This window comes from Pimephales promelas, chromosome 17, assembly GCF_988280905.1.
Source record: "Pimephales promelas chromosome 17, fPimPro1.hap1.1, whole genome shotgun sequence".
In the NCBI taxonomy this organism is placed as follows: Eukaryota; Metazoa; Chordata; class Actinopteri; order Cypriniformes; family Leuciscidae; genus Pimephales; species Pimephales promelas.
In genome coordinates this window covers 482,857-501,699 of record NC_142785.1, presented here as the reverse complement: position 1 = coordinate 501,699, position 18,843 = coordinate 482,857, and the positions used below count along the sequence as shown (strand labels likewise).

General features: G+C 42.7%; 1 protein-coding gene across 4 annotated transcripts in view; it reads right to left on the bottom strand.

Annotated features, from left to right (window-relative positions):
* The window catches only part of myocd (myocardin), a 97,010-nt gene that overhangs the window by 60,788 nt on the left and 17,379 nt on the right, over window positions 1-18,843 (bottom strand). For all 4 annotated transcript variants that reach the window (XM_089121732.1, XM_089121735.1, XM_089121731.1 and 1 more), the window contains exons 5-11: window positions 15,792-15,944; window positions 12,945-13,072; window positions 8,090-8,185; window positions 7,743-7,999; window positions 5,778-5,931; window positions 4,863-5,573; window positions 2,990-3,130 (exon numbers count right to left, since the gene is read on the bottom strand). In XM_089121732.1, the coding sequence (XP_088977858.1) occupies window positions 2,990-3,130; window positions 4,863-5,573; window positions 5,778-5,931; window positions 7,743-7,999; window positions 8,090-8,185; window positions 12,945-13,072; window positions 15,792-15,944 (1,640 nt within the window). The remainder of the gene's footprint in view (window positions 1-2,989; window positions 3,131-4,862; window positions 5,574-5,777; window positions 5,932-7,742; window positions 8,000-8,089; window positions 8,186-12,944; window positions 13,073-15,791; window positions 15,945-18,843) is intronic.

Genomic DNA, 18,843 nt, shown 5'->3' with positions numbered 1-18,843 from the left:
AGAGTTTTGAGAAGATTGGAGAAACTTAATTTTTCGCCCGAAAAAAAAAAACGTAAGGGGTACAACTGTCGTTTTTTTTTCTGGTCAAAATTTAGATTTTCGATATCTCAGCTCTGGAAGGGTCTAGAGCCTCCATTGTTGCAATCAGGTTTAAGTCTCATGGCCCTCTATCAGAATCCAGAGTTTTGAGAAGATTGGAGAAACTTCATTTTTCGCCCCAAAAAAAAAAAACGTAAGGGGTACCACTGTCGTTTTTTTTTCTGGTAAAAATTTTGATTTTCGATATCTCAGCGCTGGAAGGGTCTAGAGCCTCCATTGTTGCACTCAGGTTTAAGTCTCATGGCCCTCTATCAGAATCCAGAGTTTTGAGAAGATTGGAGAAACTTAAATTTTCGCCCGAAAAAAAAAAACACGAAAGGGGTACCACTGTCGTTTTTTTTTTGGGTCGAATTTTTGAGTTTCGATATCTCAGCTCTGGAAGGGTCTAGAGCCTCCATTTTTGCACTCAGGTTTAAATCTCATGGCCCTCTATCAGAATCCAGAGTTTTGAGAAGATTGGAGACACTTCATTTTTCGCCCAAAAAAAAAAAACGTAAGGGGTACCACTGTCGTTTTTTTTTCCGGTCGAAATTTTGAGTTTCGATATCTCAGCTCTGGAAGGGTCTAGAGCCTCCATTGTTGCACTCAGGTTTAAGTCTCATGGCCCTCTAACAGAATCCAGAGTTTTGAGAAGATTGGAGAAACTTAATTTTTCACCCAAAAAAAAAAAACGTAAGGGGTACCACTGTCGTTTTTTTTTTGGGTAGAATTTTTGAGTTTCGATATCTCAGCTCTGGAAGGGTCTAGAGCCTCCATTTTTGCACTCAGGTTTAAGTCTCATGGCCCTCTATCAGAATCCAGAGTTTTGAGAAGATTGGAGACACTTCATTTTTCGCCCAAAAAAAAAAACGTAAGGGGTACCACTGTCGTTTTTTTTTCTGGTCAAAATTTAGATTTTCGATATCTCAGCTCTGGAAGGGTCTAGAGCCTCCATTGTTGCACTCAGGTTTAAGTCTCATGGCCCTCTATCAGAATCCAGAGTTTTGAGAAGATTGGAGAAACTTCATTTTTCGCCCCCCCCCCCCCCCCCCCCAAAAAAAAACGTAAGGGGTACCACTGTCGTTTTTTTTTCCGGTCGAAATTTTGAGTTTCGATATCTCAGCTCTGGAAGGGTCTAGAGCCTCCATTTTTGCACTCAGGTTTAAGTCTCATGGCCCTCTATCAGAATCCAGAGTTTTGAGAAGATTGGAGACACTTCATTTTTCGCCCAAAAAAAAAATAAACGTAAGGGGTACCACTGTCGTTTTTTTTTCTGGTCAAAATTTAGATTTTCGATATCTCAGCTCTGGAAGGGTCTAGAGCCTCCATTGTTGCAATCAGGTTTAAGTCTCATGGCCCTCTATCAGAATCCAGAGTTTTGAGAAGATTGGAGAAACTTCATTTTTCGCCCCAAAAAAAAAAAAACGTAAGGGGTACCACTGTCGTTTTTTTTTTTTTTTGGGTCGAATTTTTGAGTTTCGATATCTCAGCTCTGGAAGGGTCTAGAGCCTCCATTTTTGCACTCAGGTTTAAGTCTCATGGCCTTCTAGCAGAATCCAGAGTTTTGAGAAGATTGGAGAAACTTCATTTTTCGCCCGAAAAAAAAAAATGAAAGGGGTACCACTGTCTTTATTTTTTTCGGGTCTAAATTTTTAGATTCGATATCTCAGCTCTGGAAGGGTCTAGACTTAAATACTCGACCTAGTTCCATTGCTTAGCAATGGGAAGAAACTCCTGTAACTTCAGTGCCCAACCCGTATCACGATAAGACGTGAAATAATCACGTTGGTCCACTTTGGAAAACGTGTAGATGTCAGACAGGGCTATACTGCCCTCTTGTGTCAAATTATATTTCTATTTTTATTTTTCCAACAAATAAAGCCAAACCTGCAATAAAACCCCTTCCAAAACACACTTGTACTCAACAGATGCAGTGGCTCAGTTGATAAAGCGTTGGGCTTTAATCAAGAAGACCTGAGTTCAATTCCCATGCGTTAATAAATTGTTGTGATTATATCAAACAAAGTGGCCTAAACAATATTTTTTCAACCCGATATCGTGACAAGACGTGAAATAATCACGTTGGTCCACTTTTGAAAACGTGTAGATGTCACGGTTTAAACCCCCTCAAACGTGAAACAACTTACCATCACGACCTATTGGTTTTCATTAAACCGAGAAAAATTGAATTTTCTTTTATTGACGATCACTGAGAAATGTTATATTATTTAAAATGTAAAAAAAAAAAACATTTATTATTTTCAAGGTGAAAATGATTCATTTGCAACGGCGGGCCGCACTCACATTAAACTTTAATGTCAAGTGGGGAGCCACAAAATATCACCCCGCGGGCCGCGAGTTTGAGACCTCTGCTTTAGAGCGACAGACTAAAGTTCGATCTTTCCCCACAGACGACACTCGGCAGATTATCGCTGGAGTTTTTTTTTACGTTTGTCATGAAAAAATTCTATTTTTACTCTAAAACTGCAAGAAAATTAAAACCATAAATCTAAACTTGTTGTGTTCCACATTTGAGCTTCATATCTCAAAACTGAGCGTTCAGTGAGTGCAGTACCACACGCTTCCACTAGAAGAAACTCATAGTGGAAATTGTGCTAAAATTCTTTTTTTCAGGACCATTTAACCTGGAATCATTTGAATCATGTCCATGATTTTTCTGTTCACATAGCAGGTGCAACAACCCCTACCAAGTTTAAAGTAAAAAAATAAAAAATAAAAAACTTAAAGTTTTTCGGTCAAAAGTGACCGAAGAGCACCAACAGACGCCCGGTGTAATTGAGACTGACTGTTGCAGGAGGTGCAGAACAGAACACGTGACGCTTTGACGTGTGTGACGTGTGTGTGTGTGTGTGATTGAGATTAAGTGGTTGAATTGGACTTGTTCACGTACTTTCTGCTGCAGGTTTGCGCTCTTGTTCTTGGACGAGCCTCTGGGGTTCATGCTGTTCTCTGGACTCGTGTAGAGCGACTGAAGGCTTCGGTGGTCCGGTGGATACGAGCAGCTCGACTGACACACACTCTTCTGCTGTAACTGTGACAGAGAGAGAAAGATGTTTCAGCAGTCAGGCACAAACGTGTGTGTGTTCAGAGCTTAAAACATGTGCCAAGTGCTTTGTTTTTATGTTGGTTTTGAAAAACTTTTATTACTATTTTCTACAAGAGATTAAATTTCATGACTTCATGAAGGTTGTGAGGTGTAATCATGAAGTAAAAACGTATTATTTACATGAGTGTATTTACATTTTAAATAAATACATTTTTTCAAGCTAAATATTTTGTACATATATAAATATATATAACATTAACACCCATTAAATGCATGTCTTTTAAAAAGCCATCTGAAATAACAAACTAACTGCGATGTATATTGATTTTTCGATACACATTGATACACAACTAGCATAAATGAGTACATCCAAAGTAAAAGATCAAGTATTGTATACAAATTATTTTAAGTTAAATGAACTCTCTTGTAAGTGTACACTAGTAGATATGCACTTGTTAGTACTACATATTATTCCTATTTCACTTTACTCAGTTTTTTAAGTGCAATCGGTTTGCATGCTTTTTTCAAGTAAGCGGTGCTTATTGGATTTTACAGTGTACTAAATATCAGAAACACCTCCAATACTATTTTTTTCTCACAGAATATCTATTATGAATATCTATGATCTATTATTATCTATTATATCTATGATCTATTATTATCTATATTATTATTATTATTATTATTAATAATATGTATATATATATATATATATATATATATAATTATTATTATTATATTATATCATTATTATTATTATTAATTATTATAATTATATATATATATATATTATTGTATCTATTATCTATTATATGATAATCTATTATCTATTATTATCTATTATATCTATTATAGAATATCTATTATTATCTATATCTACCGACAGCGAGTGACACACAAACCCGCCTCTCCTCACTCACTCGCTTTATTTGCTCAGAATCAGAATATGATTGGATTGAATCGGACGAATATGGTTGTTGTTACAGTACTTGTATTTCAGCGTGGGATTGACAGGGTTGCCAACCATTCCGTATAATACGGAATCGTTCTGTATTTGACACATAAAAGTCTTGTTCCGTATTGAACTGATACGCAACGCACTTTGTTCCGTATTTTTGAGAATCAGTTCAGTGCATATCCATGACAGACACATAGCTTCTAATATGTCAGACAGACTATGAATGATCGAAGACCTGCAATAATGGAAAATTCGGGGACTTGGCGCCCCCTTGGCGGGCTCTGATTGCCGGCGTCATTGGATGTGCAGTTGCCGGCCGGCATAGATATATGCAGCATAGATACACGGCTGTGCAGCTGCAAATGCGTTTTACATATAGGCTTCAGTAAATCGAGGAAAAGGAGTTTCAGAAGACATTTGTACGCTATGATAAGAAAAACTACTAAATTATTATTATTATTTTTTTTTTTGCATTTGAAAGATTCTATATGTCTAAAATCTATTGAATAAGTAATAAGTTCACACAAGGCTACACCTTGTATTGAAGTGTATAAGGTACCCCCCCCCCCCCTTGCTTTTTCTAAATCAGAAAGTTGGCAACCCTACGTACTGACCATAATTTTACTTGTTTCTACAGATTTTGAGCTCACACCCATAAGTACACACACATAAAGTCGCATTGGATCATTCTCGTGTATGCATATACACATGCAACCTGTTTAATGTATTTCTGAATAAATGATCGTGCTCGTGACGCACCTGCATGCTGCGAGCGGGTCTGTGCGAGTCTCTCAGCAGGAACGGTTGGACAGGCGACTCGGGCAGAGGACTGGCGGAGGGTTTAGTAACGGGAGACTCCTGAGGAGAACACTGAGGACTCATGAAGGCGGAGAGACCCGGGTCGCAGTGACCCACACACACTCCGGTCCCCTGCTCGGAGGACAGCGGGCAGCTGGAGGACACGTGCTCCTGCTTGACCGACACGCCGTAGCCCTGCGGAACCTGAACCGGAGGCTCCATGATCACGGGACACTCGCGGCTCCTCTTGTGGAGCTCAAAGCGCAGCTCCTCCACCTGCCTCTGCTCCTGCTGGAGCTTCCAGCGCAGCTCCTCGATCACCTTCTGCTTCTCCACCAGCATCTTGTCCTTCTCCGCGTCCGGGCCGAGGTGTGGAGACGACAGCGTGCCGTCGCTGAAGCTGTCGGGCAGCGAGAGGTCCGAGGAGGCCGGGGAGATGGGAGGCGAGGAGCCGCTGCTGCAGAACGGGTAAAAGCCGGGCCCGTGGGACGCCGGGGACTGATAGGAGGATCCGCCGGGAGTCGCGGGGAACGGGCCGGTGCTGACGTCGCCGGAGCCCGATGGAGAAGCACAGCTGGAGTCTTTAAAGGGACGCAGGCGCTCGATGAGAGACGTTTTGGTGCCGGAGACGGGGAGGCCTCGTATGCGCAGTTGCTGTCGAAGTTCGGACACCTGAAGACACAGAAGACAAGACTTTCAAAGTGGACATATCAAGATTTTTCCATGTTTAAGTGCTATAATCAGGTCCCCAGTGCCTCTACCAACCTAGAAAACATTGTTTTGGTGAGCCTTTCTCTTTACCAAATGTGAAGAAGTTCGGTAAAAAAATTGCAAAGAGCACCAGAGGGCGTATAAGCTTTGGGTCATCGTCAGTACCTTCAGGTCGTCCAGGTTGTTGGGCAGCGGCGCGGGACTGATGGAGTTGATGGAGTTGATGGAGGACGGACTGCAGTAGTTACTCTTCACTGGAGACGACGAGCTGCTGCTACTGCCTGCTGAAGCACATGAGGCCTGCTGCTCACCGGACGACCTGACACACACACACATCAGTGAGAATGCTGGAAACAATACCAGTTTTTAAGACAATTTTATATGGCAATAAAAGTATAAGTTTCTAAAGGGGGAGGGAGGGGACTTCAATATAATTTTGCTTCAGTTTTGTCTTAAATCTGGTAAATTTATTCTCAGGATTGTTTTTTTGACGATATCATCTTCCATCATGATGGCTGACAGACATCACAATGTTTAGACGTTCTACGTCACGTCGACATAATTTGGGATCCCCATGGAATGCGCCACGATTGCAGCCACATCTAGCGCGCTACGCAAGACGCTCAGGTCCCCAACTGACTGGGGCGGAAGGCCTGCGTAGAGGGAGCTCAAACTGCTGCTCCGTTATAACCCACACAGTGGAGCGTGCCTTCCCAGAGGAGAGGGATCCTGCCCGAAGGGAGGTAACATGGGGAGAATACACATGTGGGCCGGCCGGTTAGGGGCAGTACAACATATGAAATGTCACTGGGGTGGCTCCAGCCTGAGAAGCCGCACCGTAGAAGAATGAACATATGGGATCGCCACAGGGATCACTAAATACGGACAGCATAGTACAGGTTCTCAAGCATTCGAGTGCTAGGCCTGGCTAAAAGGTGGTCTCTGAAGAGTCGAAAGGACCAGAGACAAATCCCTACAGGTTATCGAGAGTGAGCAAAGAGGATCTAATGTCCTCACCCCCCTCAGGAACCTGACGATCAGGAGGGTTCCTCACAAGCCCAACCTGGGAAAGCATAACCGTGCATTCCAGGTGTGTCTTGGGAAACACTACACCTCCCGGAGGGAGGGAACGCAGCCGAGTCTTCATCCCCAGAGGACCGAAGCTCCCCCTCCGATGCTGTGACCCACATCTGATCGTCAGTTGGAGCCCAAAAGGAAACGACTGGTCGCTCGTGTGATAGACCAGCGTGCATGAAGGTCCAGCGCGCTCCTCCGAAGGCTCCAACGGCCGCTGTGTTTGAGAGGTTGAGGGCCCCACGGAGAATGCCTCGGCGGGGAAGCCCTCACAGTAATCCTCAGATCACCCTGGCTAAGTAGCCTTCAGCCTGATGAATACCCAAACACCAGAGGCAACTAATGTGGCCGTCAGCTGGTGCCAGGGAACGACCGCACCCAGAAACAGTTCTCCACTCGCGCCGTCACACAGATGAGAGAGAGAGAGAGAGAGATTCTGACTGAAGAGGTTTAGTCTGAAGACAAAGAGGAAGCTTGGCTCCAAAGTGGAAAACAAAAGGTGCGTGCATCTGCTTCCGTATTTATATCCTCGCTGCGGGGCACGAGATGCAAATCTCAAACGCCAATGTGCATTGGCTCGTTCTGTAGATACTCGAAGATGAAAGAGCTCCCTGAAGTGATCCCAATTACGTCGGCACTTCGACGCAACATTGAACGTGACCGACTGAAAGGGAGCAGTTGTGCTACTTGCGATTTCTGTGGAAAGCGTGTCACATTACAATTTAAACATTTGGCATGAGTAAAAAAAAATTGGGAAACAAATTGAAATGATGTTACAAAAGATTCTATTTCAAATAAATGATGTTCTTTTTCATCCAAAATGTGATACAAGATTCTTTGATGAATAGAAAGTTAAATAGAACAGCATTCATTTGAAAAAGAATCTTTTGTAACATTATACATTTCCTTACTGTCACTTTTGATTCATTTAATGAAGAAAAAACAACAACATTCCCACAGAACCCAAACTGTTGAACATCCCTTTATAGGACACAATGATTCGATGATGTAGTTTATCCGGTGATATTTGTGCTTCTGAATGACGTGTGGACTCACTTGTGCTGGTTGATCTGGTAGCTGAAGCTGGTCTGCGAGTGTGTCTGCGAGTGTGTGTGTTTCTGCTGGCTGAGGATCTGCAGTTGTAGGAAGATCTGCTGTTGTTGAAGAAGACGAGCATACGCCGAGTCCATCTGAGCCGGAGGAGAACGCTCGGCCTTCTGGTCCGGTGGGATGTACTGGTGGTACTTCAGCTTCTTCACTTTTGGCTTGATGTCTTTGGGTTTCTTGTGGCGGTTCTTCTCAGACACTTTGGACTGCGTTGCACCGGAAAAGAACAGAGGATTCAAGGAACTTCGTGCAGTGAGCTGATAACAGATTTACAGAGAAGAGGAGTTCAGTTTTACCTTGACCATGGCTTGAACTGGGATCGGTGTTGTTCCCTGGCCGTCGCTCATGTTGTCCTCTGGGGTTTGAGCGCTGCCATCGTTGCTCTGAGGACCCTTAATAATACATTATTATACCGTTAAATGATGATTAATGATTGATTGTTATTAACCCTGTAAAGCCTGACATATTAAATAATACTAGTCAGAAAAAGACTCCATTTTTTAATGGAACAGTTTATTGAACATTAAGACAAAAAAAATCATGTTCTTTGTTAAGAATCATATTTGATCCATTATGCATTTATTGCTCATAGTCTGATATAGTGAGAATATGGAGGAAACTATTTGCCAAAATTCAGTTTCTATTTAAAATTCAGTTTCTATTTTTAAATATAATAATCAAAACTCAAATAAATTGTATGCAAAACGTCAACTGCACACAAGGAAGTTCTTGCATCTATAAACATCTATATGTTTCCAATTCGTTGCCTGTAATCATTGCTGTCATTTTCATGACAGATATTTTAAACATAGCCTACATTAAATAGTCAAGACTCCACTAACAGGTTATATATAGTGCATACATTTAGAGATAGAGTTCATTTCTCTAGCGAACTAAAAAGCTGTGGAAACTTACCCGAGGTAAATTGTGTGACATTTAGTTTACAAGCTGTTTTATTGACGTCTTTCTGCCTTTGAAACACTGATTGAGCGATGACTCACTTCAGTATCTTTCAACGTTTCTTCAGATGTTCATTGATGTTTATTGTGTAACTGGTGTTTAAGAGGAAGAGATGATCGAGATGATCAAAATGGCATTTATTGTTTGAATTTCATGATAAAACGGACAGAATGTGAAAGATAATCGAAAGCAATAAAACGGAACGCATTGCAATTATCGACGTGAACACACAAGACACGAAAATTTGCAGGACAAAGTAAACTGGTCAACCTCAACTGGCAACCCTCATGTCTCTCTCTTGAACCCAACACTGAAGTGACTTAAACTGCAGTTCATGGACTGGCCACTAGAGGCAAAGTAGACTCAATCCCATAGACCTTCATGTTAAAATGCCCAACTTTACAGCAGAATAAAACATGTTTACAGACTGGTGGAAAAAGTGGTTTTGGTCTATATCGCTAATTTTGCCCTTCATGACGACTGTAAAGGGGGTGAAGCCCTCACGGTAATCAACCTTAATATATTTATCCGTTTAAATTATACTAAGCCTTAAACTTCTGCATAATTAAGGGGACGAGGCCACTTGAGTGACAGATGGATTGCTGCTGATGTCACTACTTGCCGTTAGCATTGCATTGCGTCACTTCAGCTAATCCACCTCACTGCACATTTGTGTTTATCTGGGAGTGACTCGCGGCCAAGATGGCGATGGCCGGCTCCGCCCACTTCAGAAACACTACGAATGACGTCATGGACACTACAAAAATATTTTTTACAGTCTATGTTCAACCTCAACAATGGGATAGGGCGGGCGCGTTACATACCATGGATGGTGTATCGTGGTTTTTCGGTTCAGTTTGAATACCGTCACACCCCAATGCTTTTAGACTAAACACGTAATACGCATGTGCAATCCGTCACCATTTTCACAGATTCACATTTTTTCACAGTTTACACGGCGATGATAACGGCATTGTTCTGAAAAAAAAAAAACTATTTAAAGTTTGCGTTTCCAGGCCACCAAAACGCAGCTGTTGTGTAAATCATCAAAAGTTTTCTGTTTTCAGTAGTAAACGGTGTTGTGTAAGCTAGTCAATAATTAATGATAAATTCAAAACATGGTTAAACTGAACAGTGACTTTCTTCTAGATCTGCTGTACAGCCAAGATGATTTCCATTACACGAGAGTAGATGTTAAAACTTCATGCTGATTTATACTTGGCTTTCGCCAAGGTAAGCTAAGACGTAGCTTTCCAGTAAACTATGCTTCTCCATCAATTTACGCTTCTTTCCATATGGCGGTGTGACTCCCCTTCTGTCCGGAGCTAACGGCTGCAGTGTACTTGCCGCATCAGCACACACGACGGCTGCAACTACAGTGTGGTCTCCCTAGTGGACCAACACGACAACCGTCTGGATTGAGCTGAGTAGGGGACATCTCTAGGGTCTTCAAGTGGCCACCTTCCATCCTCAGTGTTTCGTCGACTAGCCCACGACACCTCAAGAGGGCTCGACAGTGACCCTAAGTCACCCCCTCCGTCCCCCACTCAACTCAGCCCAGCTTACTGACCCCTACAGAGACCGAACCACAATCTTGCGCAACCCAACCATACGTGCAAACCTGTTTGATAAAGGCTTTCGAGCCCCACTGGTGCATTATAAAGCAGTTTCAGTGGCAAACGGTTCCGTATGGCATACCACCTACCGCAAACCACAATATCTGGCCAACCACCGTCATTCAAACAATATACACAGGAACGTAATGACTGTAATTTCAGTGCAACCTATACAAACAAACAGACTCTTCAAGAATTCTACGAAACCGTAGCATGGCGGCCTGTACATAGCCAGCTAGAATCTTTCCGTCTCAACCACAGCCAGTTGCTGCCCCTTTCTGCTGCTTCAGATCAGTTATTTACTGTGCAACGCAACTCTTGGCCACTGAATCCGACGTCTCTGAGGAACCGGGTTGTAGAGTGTGCGACAAAACCTCGACAGCCCACTTCCACTGGATAAACCTGGACTCTCCATCCTCGCTGCTCTGACTCAGTGGCCAGATGAGCATACCGCAGTTTCTTCCTCTCATATGCTTCATCTACCGCATCCTCCCATGGCACTGTTAATTCTATCAGCTGAACAATGCGTGCTGATCCAGACCACAAAACAATATCTGGTCGTAAGTTAGTGGTAGCAATCTCAGGTGGAAAAATAAGCCGTTGATCAAGATCAGCCAGCATCTTCCAGTCCCTAGCAGTTTCCAGTTGTCCTGGGCGAGAATTGGTGTTAACACCTTTTCTTGGTGGTTGCTCGCCTGGGCGGAGGAATATTGTCTTCTGCGTGTAATGTTTTGCAGGCGGCAACTTATTGGTCATACTACGCTTGCCTTCCAATGCTAAAGCCAAACATCGCAGTACTTGGTCATGGCACCAAGTAAACCGACCCTGGCTAAGAGCCACCTTACATCCTGTCAGAATGTGCCTTAATGTGGCGGACAAGAGGGATCCTGTCCTACCCAGAGGTTTAGGTTCTGCGGTGATGGGAGAACATCATATGTTGACCTCATAAGGAAACTGATCCTACTCTCTTCCATTGATCAAAGGTCTTGCCAGCCCAACTTGCGTTGTTCCACACTCTCCCATCTCATCCACTCTCCCTGCTTGGCCTGGGAAATGGCCTTTATACACCTCATCCTCTCCTCCTGCTTTCGCACCTCGTCGACTACCATCTTCCTCCTTTGAGCTGGGCCTGCCTTGTGCCATTTAGGAGGAGCTACAGTGAGCCCAAAACCCCCTCTTCCATGCTGTACCTGTCCAACGATATCCCCAATTTGAAGGGCAGCCTTCGCCTCTACTACAGATTTCTTTGCCAAAACAATATTTGCATTATTTTCCTGTTTTCACTGTAAAGCTGATTTGAAAGTGCTATTTAAATAAAGCTGATGACTCAGATGACAGAGGGACTACATGACTTTTAGCGACTATATCAGATATGAATCAGTAGTCTTAAAGGGTTAAAAAATGTATATAAATAATGTCTTCTGTTAAAAACTTCTGCAAAGGTCAAACCTTGGAGTTTCCATAAGTTGGTGCGCAGGGGACATTGTTTATAAGATTTATGCACTTTGCATTTAACAAATGCCACACATGAGGTGATTATTATTAAACATGTACATAATTTACAGCTTTCACAAGTCACAGCACTAAAGTAAATATTCCACACACACTTTTACTCAGTGTGTTTGTAGTAACAGGTCATGATGATGTGATGCCAGGCACATACAGCGAGCCGTTTATTATCACCAGAGAATGGGCAATCATTCTAACATTCACAAAACACTGCGTCAGAAACACACTGATCTCAGGCTCCGAGTCAAAGAGCTGTCAGACGATCCTGAGCAGAACCTGCAGTTCCCTGAACCACCACAGGGGGCAGAACACCTCCACACCTGAACCTTTGCAGTTGAAGGGGCGGTTGATTATGATTTCACTTTTCTAACTGTAGTTAGTGTGTAATGTTGCTGTTTGAGCATAAACAACATCTGCAAGTTACGACTCAAAGTTCAAAGCAAAGGGAGACATTTTCTTTAAAAAAATTGCTTTTTAAGGAATACAACAAACTGAATTTACACAACTTAACTCAACATTCCTTCCGGGGTAGTGACATAACTAACCCTAAAATTTACATAAGCCCTGCCCCCAGGAATGCGATTTATAGATGATTATGACACAATATGCTAATCAATGACTAGAAGATAGTTAACTCCCCATCAGCGGCATAAGCTCATCAACTAACCGTTCGGAAATGTCCTGTTGCTTCTACATGTCGTCACTTCTACAGTCTCTCCATCATTGTCTGATTCCGGTTTGAACATAAAAGGCTAAAGTGTTTTGAAATTTTCAGTGCATGTATGTGTGAGGTAATCGAACCTGCTCAGGACAGAGCTCTCGAAGTTCCGCCCCCTGTGCAGGGAGCAGCAGCCCATTTGCATTTAAAGGGACACACAAAAACGGTGAGTTTTTGCTCGCCCTCAAAGTGGCAATTTGAACATGCTATATAAAAATATCTGTGGGGTATTTTGAGCTGAAACTTCAGTTCGATTCGGTTCGGTTCTGAAGGTTCGATTACCTCACAAACACACACACAAAAGTAAGCGACTCGCGCGTTCAGCGCTGGTGTGTGTGAACAACTCACGTGTTCAGCGCTGGTGTGTGTCGGCGAGCTCTTGTTCTCTGATGGCGACTCTGGAGAAAGACTCTCGCTGCTGCTCTCCTCCTCAAACACATACGAGTCCTCGGGCCTCTGGAGCTTCCCATGGGAACCTGAGGGAAGAGGGACACACACACACACACACACACAGGTTCAGGAAACACTGATGAGAGGGACCCACACACGGATAACAGCTCAATCCGAGAAGACTTAACAGAGCAGAGATTACTCTCATTTACACACAGTCGTGTGTGTGTGTGTGTGTGTGTGTGTGTGTGTCAGCTGAGACGATGGAAATCTAAACGCCTGCAGTGTTTGAGTACAAGGCTCCGAATCTGTGTAAATATTTGAGTAAATGTCTGTATGCGTCTGATGCATGTGCTACTGTTGAACACTCTTACACACAGACGTACAGACGCGTGTGTGTGTGTGCGGGTGCGTGTAATGGTTTGGTTTAGGGGTCGGATTAGTGTGTGGTGTGTGTGTGTGTTGGGTAGGGTTAGTGTAGGGGATAGAAAATATAATTTGTACAGTATGAAAATCTTTACGCCTTAACGTATAGATCCGTTTTAACAACAAAAAAATCTTAATTAAAATTGGAAATATAAAAATGCACAATATGAATGGAAAGTATAATAGTGTCTCTAAAACGATCCTAAAAGTACCGTTTTGGAAGATTATCAACACGTTCTTCTGCATATTCCTGTCAGCGTTGTTGGAGGGCGATGATGATGCGGATTCCTCAATCCTCTGCACAAACACACCTGATGTCAGAGTGTGTGTTTACTATGCGCTCGGCCCGTGTGTGTTCTCCCTCAGATCACATGTTTCAGACACACTGATGTAAACACTCGCATGATCCCCGGGGCGGTGTGTAAACGCAGTGTATGAGGTCGAGGCCGCCGGTTTATACGAACTCTGCTGGGTTTTATTGAGACAAACAGCAGCTGTATTTAGATCCGCCCTTTCACCGAGATCAAATGAGCGTTTCTCTGTTTCTCTGTTTGACTTGCTGAGATTTATGCCTCTCCATCCAAACCTCCAACAAAGGTGTTTCATCAGACGGAGACGCTGTACACACTTCAGATTAAAACTGCCTTATATACAGTCAAAACGGTGTATTCAGACTCCTTCAACATTTCTCACATCATCAGTTTATCCGCTCTAGTTTATAAATATGAGCAGAACTCAGTTCTCAGATCAGTGTTTGATATGTGACTGATTTTGTCCGTCCTTCTGTTGGACTCTCACACATGAGTTATGTTGAATATCTGTCAGCTGGTAAATTTAACTCCACAATTAGATAAGACCAGTTTAGCTCAACCAGTGCCCAAGCAAGGCTTCATGTTGTTCATTGTGTGTGTAAAAAGAGCATCAGCAATTACAGCTCAAAGTGGAGGACTCATTATTGGCCCCAAATGTGTATAAATGTCTCTGGTAGTCACTGTATGAAGAATATGTTGTGGGTGTAATATGTCACAGTTTACTTTATTCTGCTCTCCTCTCTTACAGAAATGAACTATAGTGTCCTGATCACACTAGTGAAGAAATATCAAAACTGATAGGCTATCTGCTGTCTGAATAATGTTTGGTTGGACTGTAGCTGAAGATTGCAATCCAATACAGTCCAACCAAATGTGTGCGTCATAATCTGCTTTTCTCAGAGAACTTTGAATAAAGTCTAATTAAAATGTGCCGTTAGCCCTTTTTATGAAACACAGCTGGTGGGGAAAGAGTTAAAAATGTTGAGGTCAACGAAGTAACATAATTTGGACACTTTCTACACTGTGACTGAAAGACAATAATAATAACAGTTACTCATAATATGATTATTCATATTGTATTTATTCTCATATTCTCTTCTCCTCTTTATCTCTAAATAAAATAATAATGGTATTGCACAGAGCGTTCTCTTCACACACACACACACACACACACACACACACACATACACACACACTGACATGATCTAAGTGCTCGCTGGGCCTCGACACAATATCACAAACTGTCCAACATCAACAAGTGAAGGAAATAACTCACACACACTGAGTGTGACGTGTGTGTGCCCAGCAGAGAACCTGATTGAAAGCAGTCCCTGCACTGCTGCTGGCAGCTCACGTGCTCAGATATCAGGTCAGTTACACACACACGACCAACCACTCACACGCTCACACACACACACACACACACACACACAAACACACACACACCTCTCTATCTCTCTCTCTCTCTCTCTCTCTCACACACACACACACACACACACACACACACACACACACACACAAACTCGGATTATTGTATACACTCAAACACTCTCTCTCCCACACACACCATTATACTTTTCATTAATATTGTGCATTAATCTTTATTTTTATATTTCCAGTAAAAAGAGCTGTTAAAACATGTCTATATAGTTTTTTATAAATTGTTATTTATGTTTAAGTTTTAGTTCGTTTCGAACATAAAACTAACTGAAAGAAAGAGAACTTGGTAACTAGTTGAAATAAAATAAGTTTGATTTTTGTATTTTATTTCAGTTAACGTTCATTTTATTTCAAATAATGAAAATGTTTTTTATGGTTTTGATTTCAGTTTTAGTTAACCCAGTCTAGTAACATTTAATGTGTCACATGTTCCCTGAATGATGTATAAATAAAAATTTTTGAGAACATTATTAAACACAGATCATGTTCTATTAATGTTACCGAGAGAACGTTTGATCATAACTTTGCCAGAACAATCCCTGTCAGCTGAGAAAAGGCTTTGGTTTTCAGGAGTTTCTGAAGCATCGTTTTCATATAGAGTTATAAGATCTAATAACTCTAATATTACCTGTGATGACGGCTTGTTTAAGTGTGGAATGAACAGAGATGATGTTCTTCTCCACCAGCTCCAGTGGACCGGGTCTTAGAGAGATCTTCTCCTTAGGGTCATCAGCAAACCGGGCTCTCTTCAGTGTGTTCTGAGAGTCTTTACACACTGTATCTGTAATATACACAAGCTCTTCCCTCAAACACACTCATGAAACACAAGCTCTTCACTCAAACACACTCATGAAACACGAGCTCTTCCCTCAAACACACTCATGAAACACGAGCTCTTCCCTCAAACACACTCATGAAACACGAGCTCTTCCCTCAAACACACTCATGAAACACGAGCTCTTCCCTCAAACACACTCATGAAACACGAGCTCTTCACTCAAACACACTCATGAAACACGAGCTCTTCCCTCAAACACACTCATGAAACACGAGCTCTTCACTCAAACACACTCATGAAACACGAGCTCTTCCCTCAAACACACTCATGAAACACGAGCTCTTCCCTCAAACACACTCATGAAACACAAGCTCTTCCTTCAAACACACTCATGAAACACGAGCTCTTCCTTCAAACACACTCATGAAACACGAGCTCTTCCTTCAAACACACTCATGAAACACGAGCTCTTCCTTCAAACACACTCATGAAACACGAGCTCTTCCTTCAAACACACTCATGAAACACGAGCTCTTCCCTCAAACACACTCATGAAACACGAGCTCTTCCCTCAAACACACTCATGAAACACGAGCTCTTCACTCAAACACACTCATGAAACACGAGCTCTTCCCTCAAACACACTCATGAAACACGAGCTCTTCACTCAAACACACTCATGAAACACGAGCTCTTCACTCAAACACACTCATGAAACACGAGCTCTTCCCTCAAACACACTCATGAAACACGAGCTCTTCCCTCAAACACACTCATGAAACACGAGCTCTTCCCTCAAACACACTCATGAAACACGAGCTCTTCCCTCAAACACACTCATGAAACACGAGCTCTTCCCTCAAACACACTCATGAAACACGAGCTCTTCACTCAAACACACTCATGAAACACGAGCTCTTCCCTCAAACACACTCATGAAACACGAGCTCTTCCCTCAAACACACTCATGAAACACGAGCTCTTCACTCAAACACACTCATGAAACACGAGCTCTTCACTCAAACACACTCATGAAACACGAGCTCTTCCCTCAAACACACTCATGAAACACAAGCTCTTCCTTCAAACACACTCATGAAACACGAGCTCTTCCTTCAAACACACTCATGAAACACGAGCTCTTCCTTCAAACACACTCATGAAACACGAGCTCTTCCTTCAAACACACTCATGAAACACGAGCTCTTCCTTCAAACACACTCATGAAACACGAGCTCTTCCCTCAAACACACTCATGAAACACGAGCTCTTCCCTCAAACACACTCATGAAACACGAGCTCTTCACTCAAACACACTCATGAAACACGAGCTCTTCCCTCAAACACACTCATGAAACACGAGCTCTTCCCTCAAACACACTCATGAAACACGAGCTCTTCCCTCAAACACACTCATGAAACACGAGCTCTTCCCTCAAACACACTCATGAAACACGAGCTCTTCCCTCAAACACACTCATGAAACACGAGCTCTTCACTCAAACACACTCATGAAACACGAGCTCTTCCCTCAAACACACTCATGAAACACGAGCTCTTCACTCAAACACACTCATGAAACACGAGCTCTTCACTCAAACACACTCATGAAACACGAGCTCTTCACTCAAACACACTCATGAAACACGAGCTCTTCACTCAAACACACTCATGAAACACGAGCTCTTCACTCAAACACACTCATGAAACACGAGCTCTTCCCTCAAACACACTCATGAAACACGAGCTCTTCACTCAAACACACTCATGAAACACGAGCTCTTCACTCAAACACACTCATGAAACACGAGCTCTTCACTCAAACACACTCATGAAACACGAGCTCTTCACTCAAACACACTCATGAAACACGAGCTCTTCACTCAAACACACTCATGAAACACGAGCTCTTCCCTCAAACACACTCATGAAACACGAGCTCTTCCTTCAAACACACTCATGAAACACGAGCTCTTCCCTCAAACACACTCATGAAACACGAGCTCTTCACTCAAACACACTCATGAAACACGAGCTCTTCACTCAAACACACTCATGAAACACGAGCTCTTCACTCAAACACACTCATGAAACACGAGCTCTTCACTCAAACACACTCATGAAACACGAGCTCTTCCCTCAAACACACTCATGAAACACGAGCTCTTCCCTCAAACACACTCATGAAACACGAGCTCTTCACTCAAACACACTCATGAAACACAAGCTCTTCCTTCAAACACACTCATGAAACACGAGCTCTTCACTCAAACACACTCATGAAACACGAGCTCTTCCCTCAAACACACTCATGAAACACGAGCTCTTCTTTCAAACACACTCATGAAACACGAGCTCTTCCCTCAAACACACTCATGAAACACGAGCTCTTCCCTCAAACACACTCATGAAACACGAGCTCTTCACTCAAACACACTCATGAAACACGAGCTCTTCCCTCAAACACACTCATGAAACACGAGCTCTTCACTCAAACACACTCATGAAACACAAGCTCTTCCTTCAAACACACTCATGAAACACGAGCTCTTCACTCAAACACACTCATGAAACACGAGCTCTTCCCTCAAACACACTCATGAAACACGAGCTCTTCTTTCAAACACACTCATGAAACACGAGCTCTTCCCTCAAACACACTCATGAAACACGAGCTCTTCTTTCAAACACACTCATGAAACACGAGCTCTTCCTTCAAACACACTCATGAAACACGAGCTCTTCCCTCAAACACACTCATGAAACACGAGCTCTTCCCTCAAACACACTCATGAAACACGAGCTCTTCCTTCAAACACACTCATGAAACACGAGCTCTTCCCTCAAACACACTCATGAAACACGAGCTCTTCACTCAAACACACTCATTAAACACGAGCTC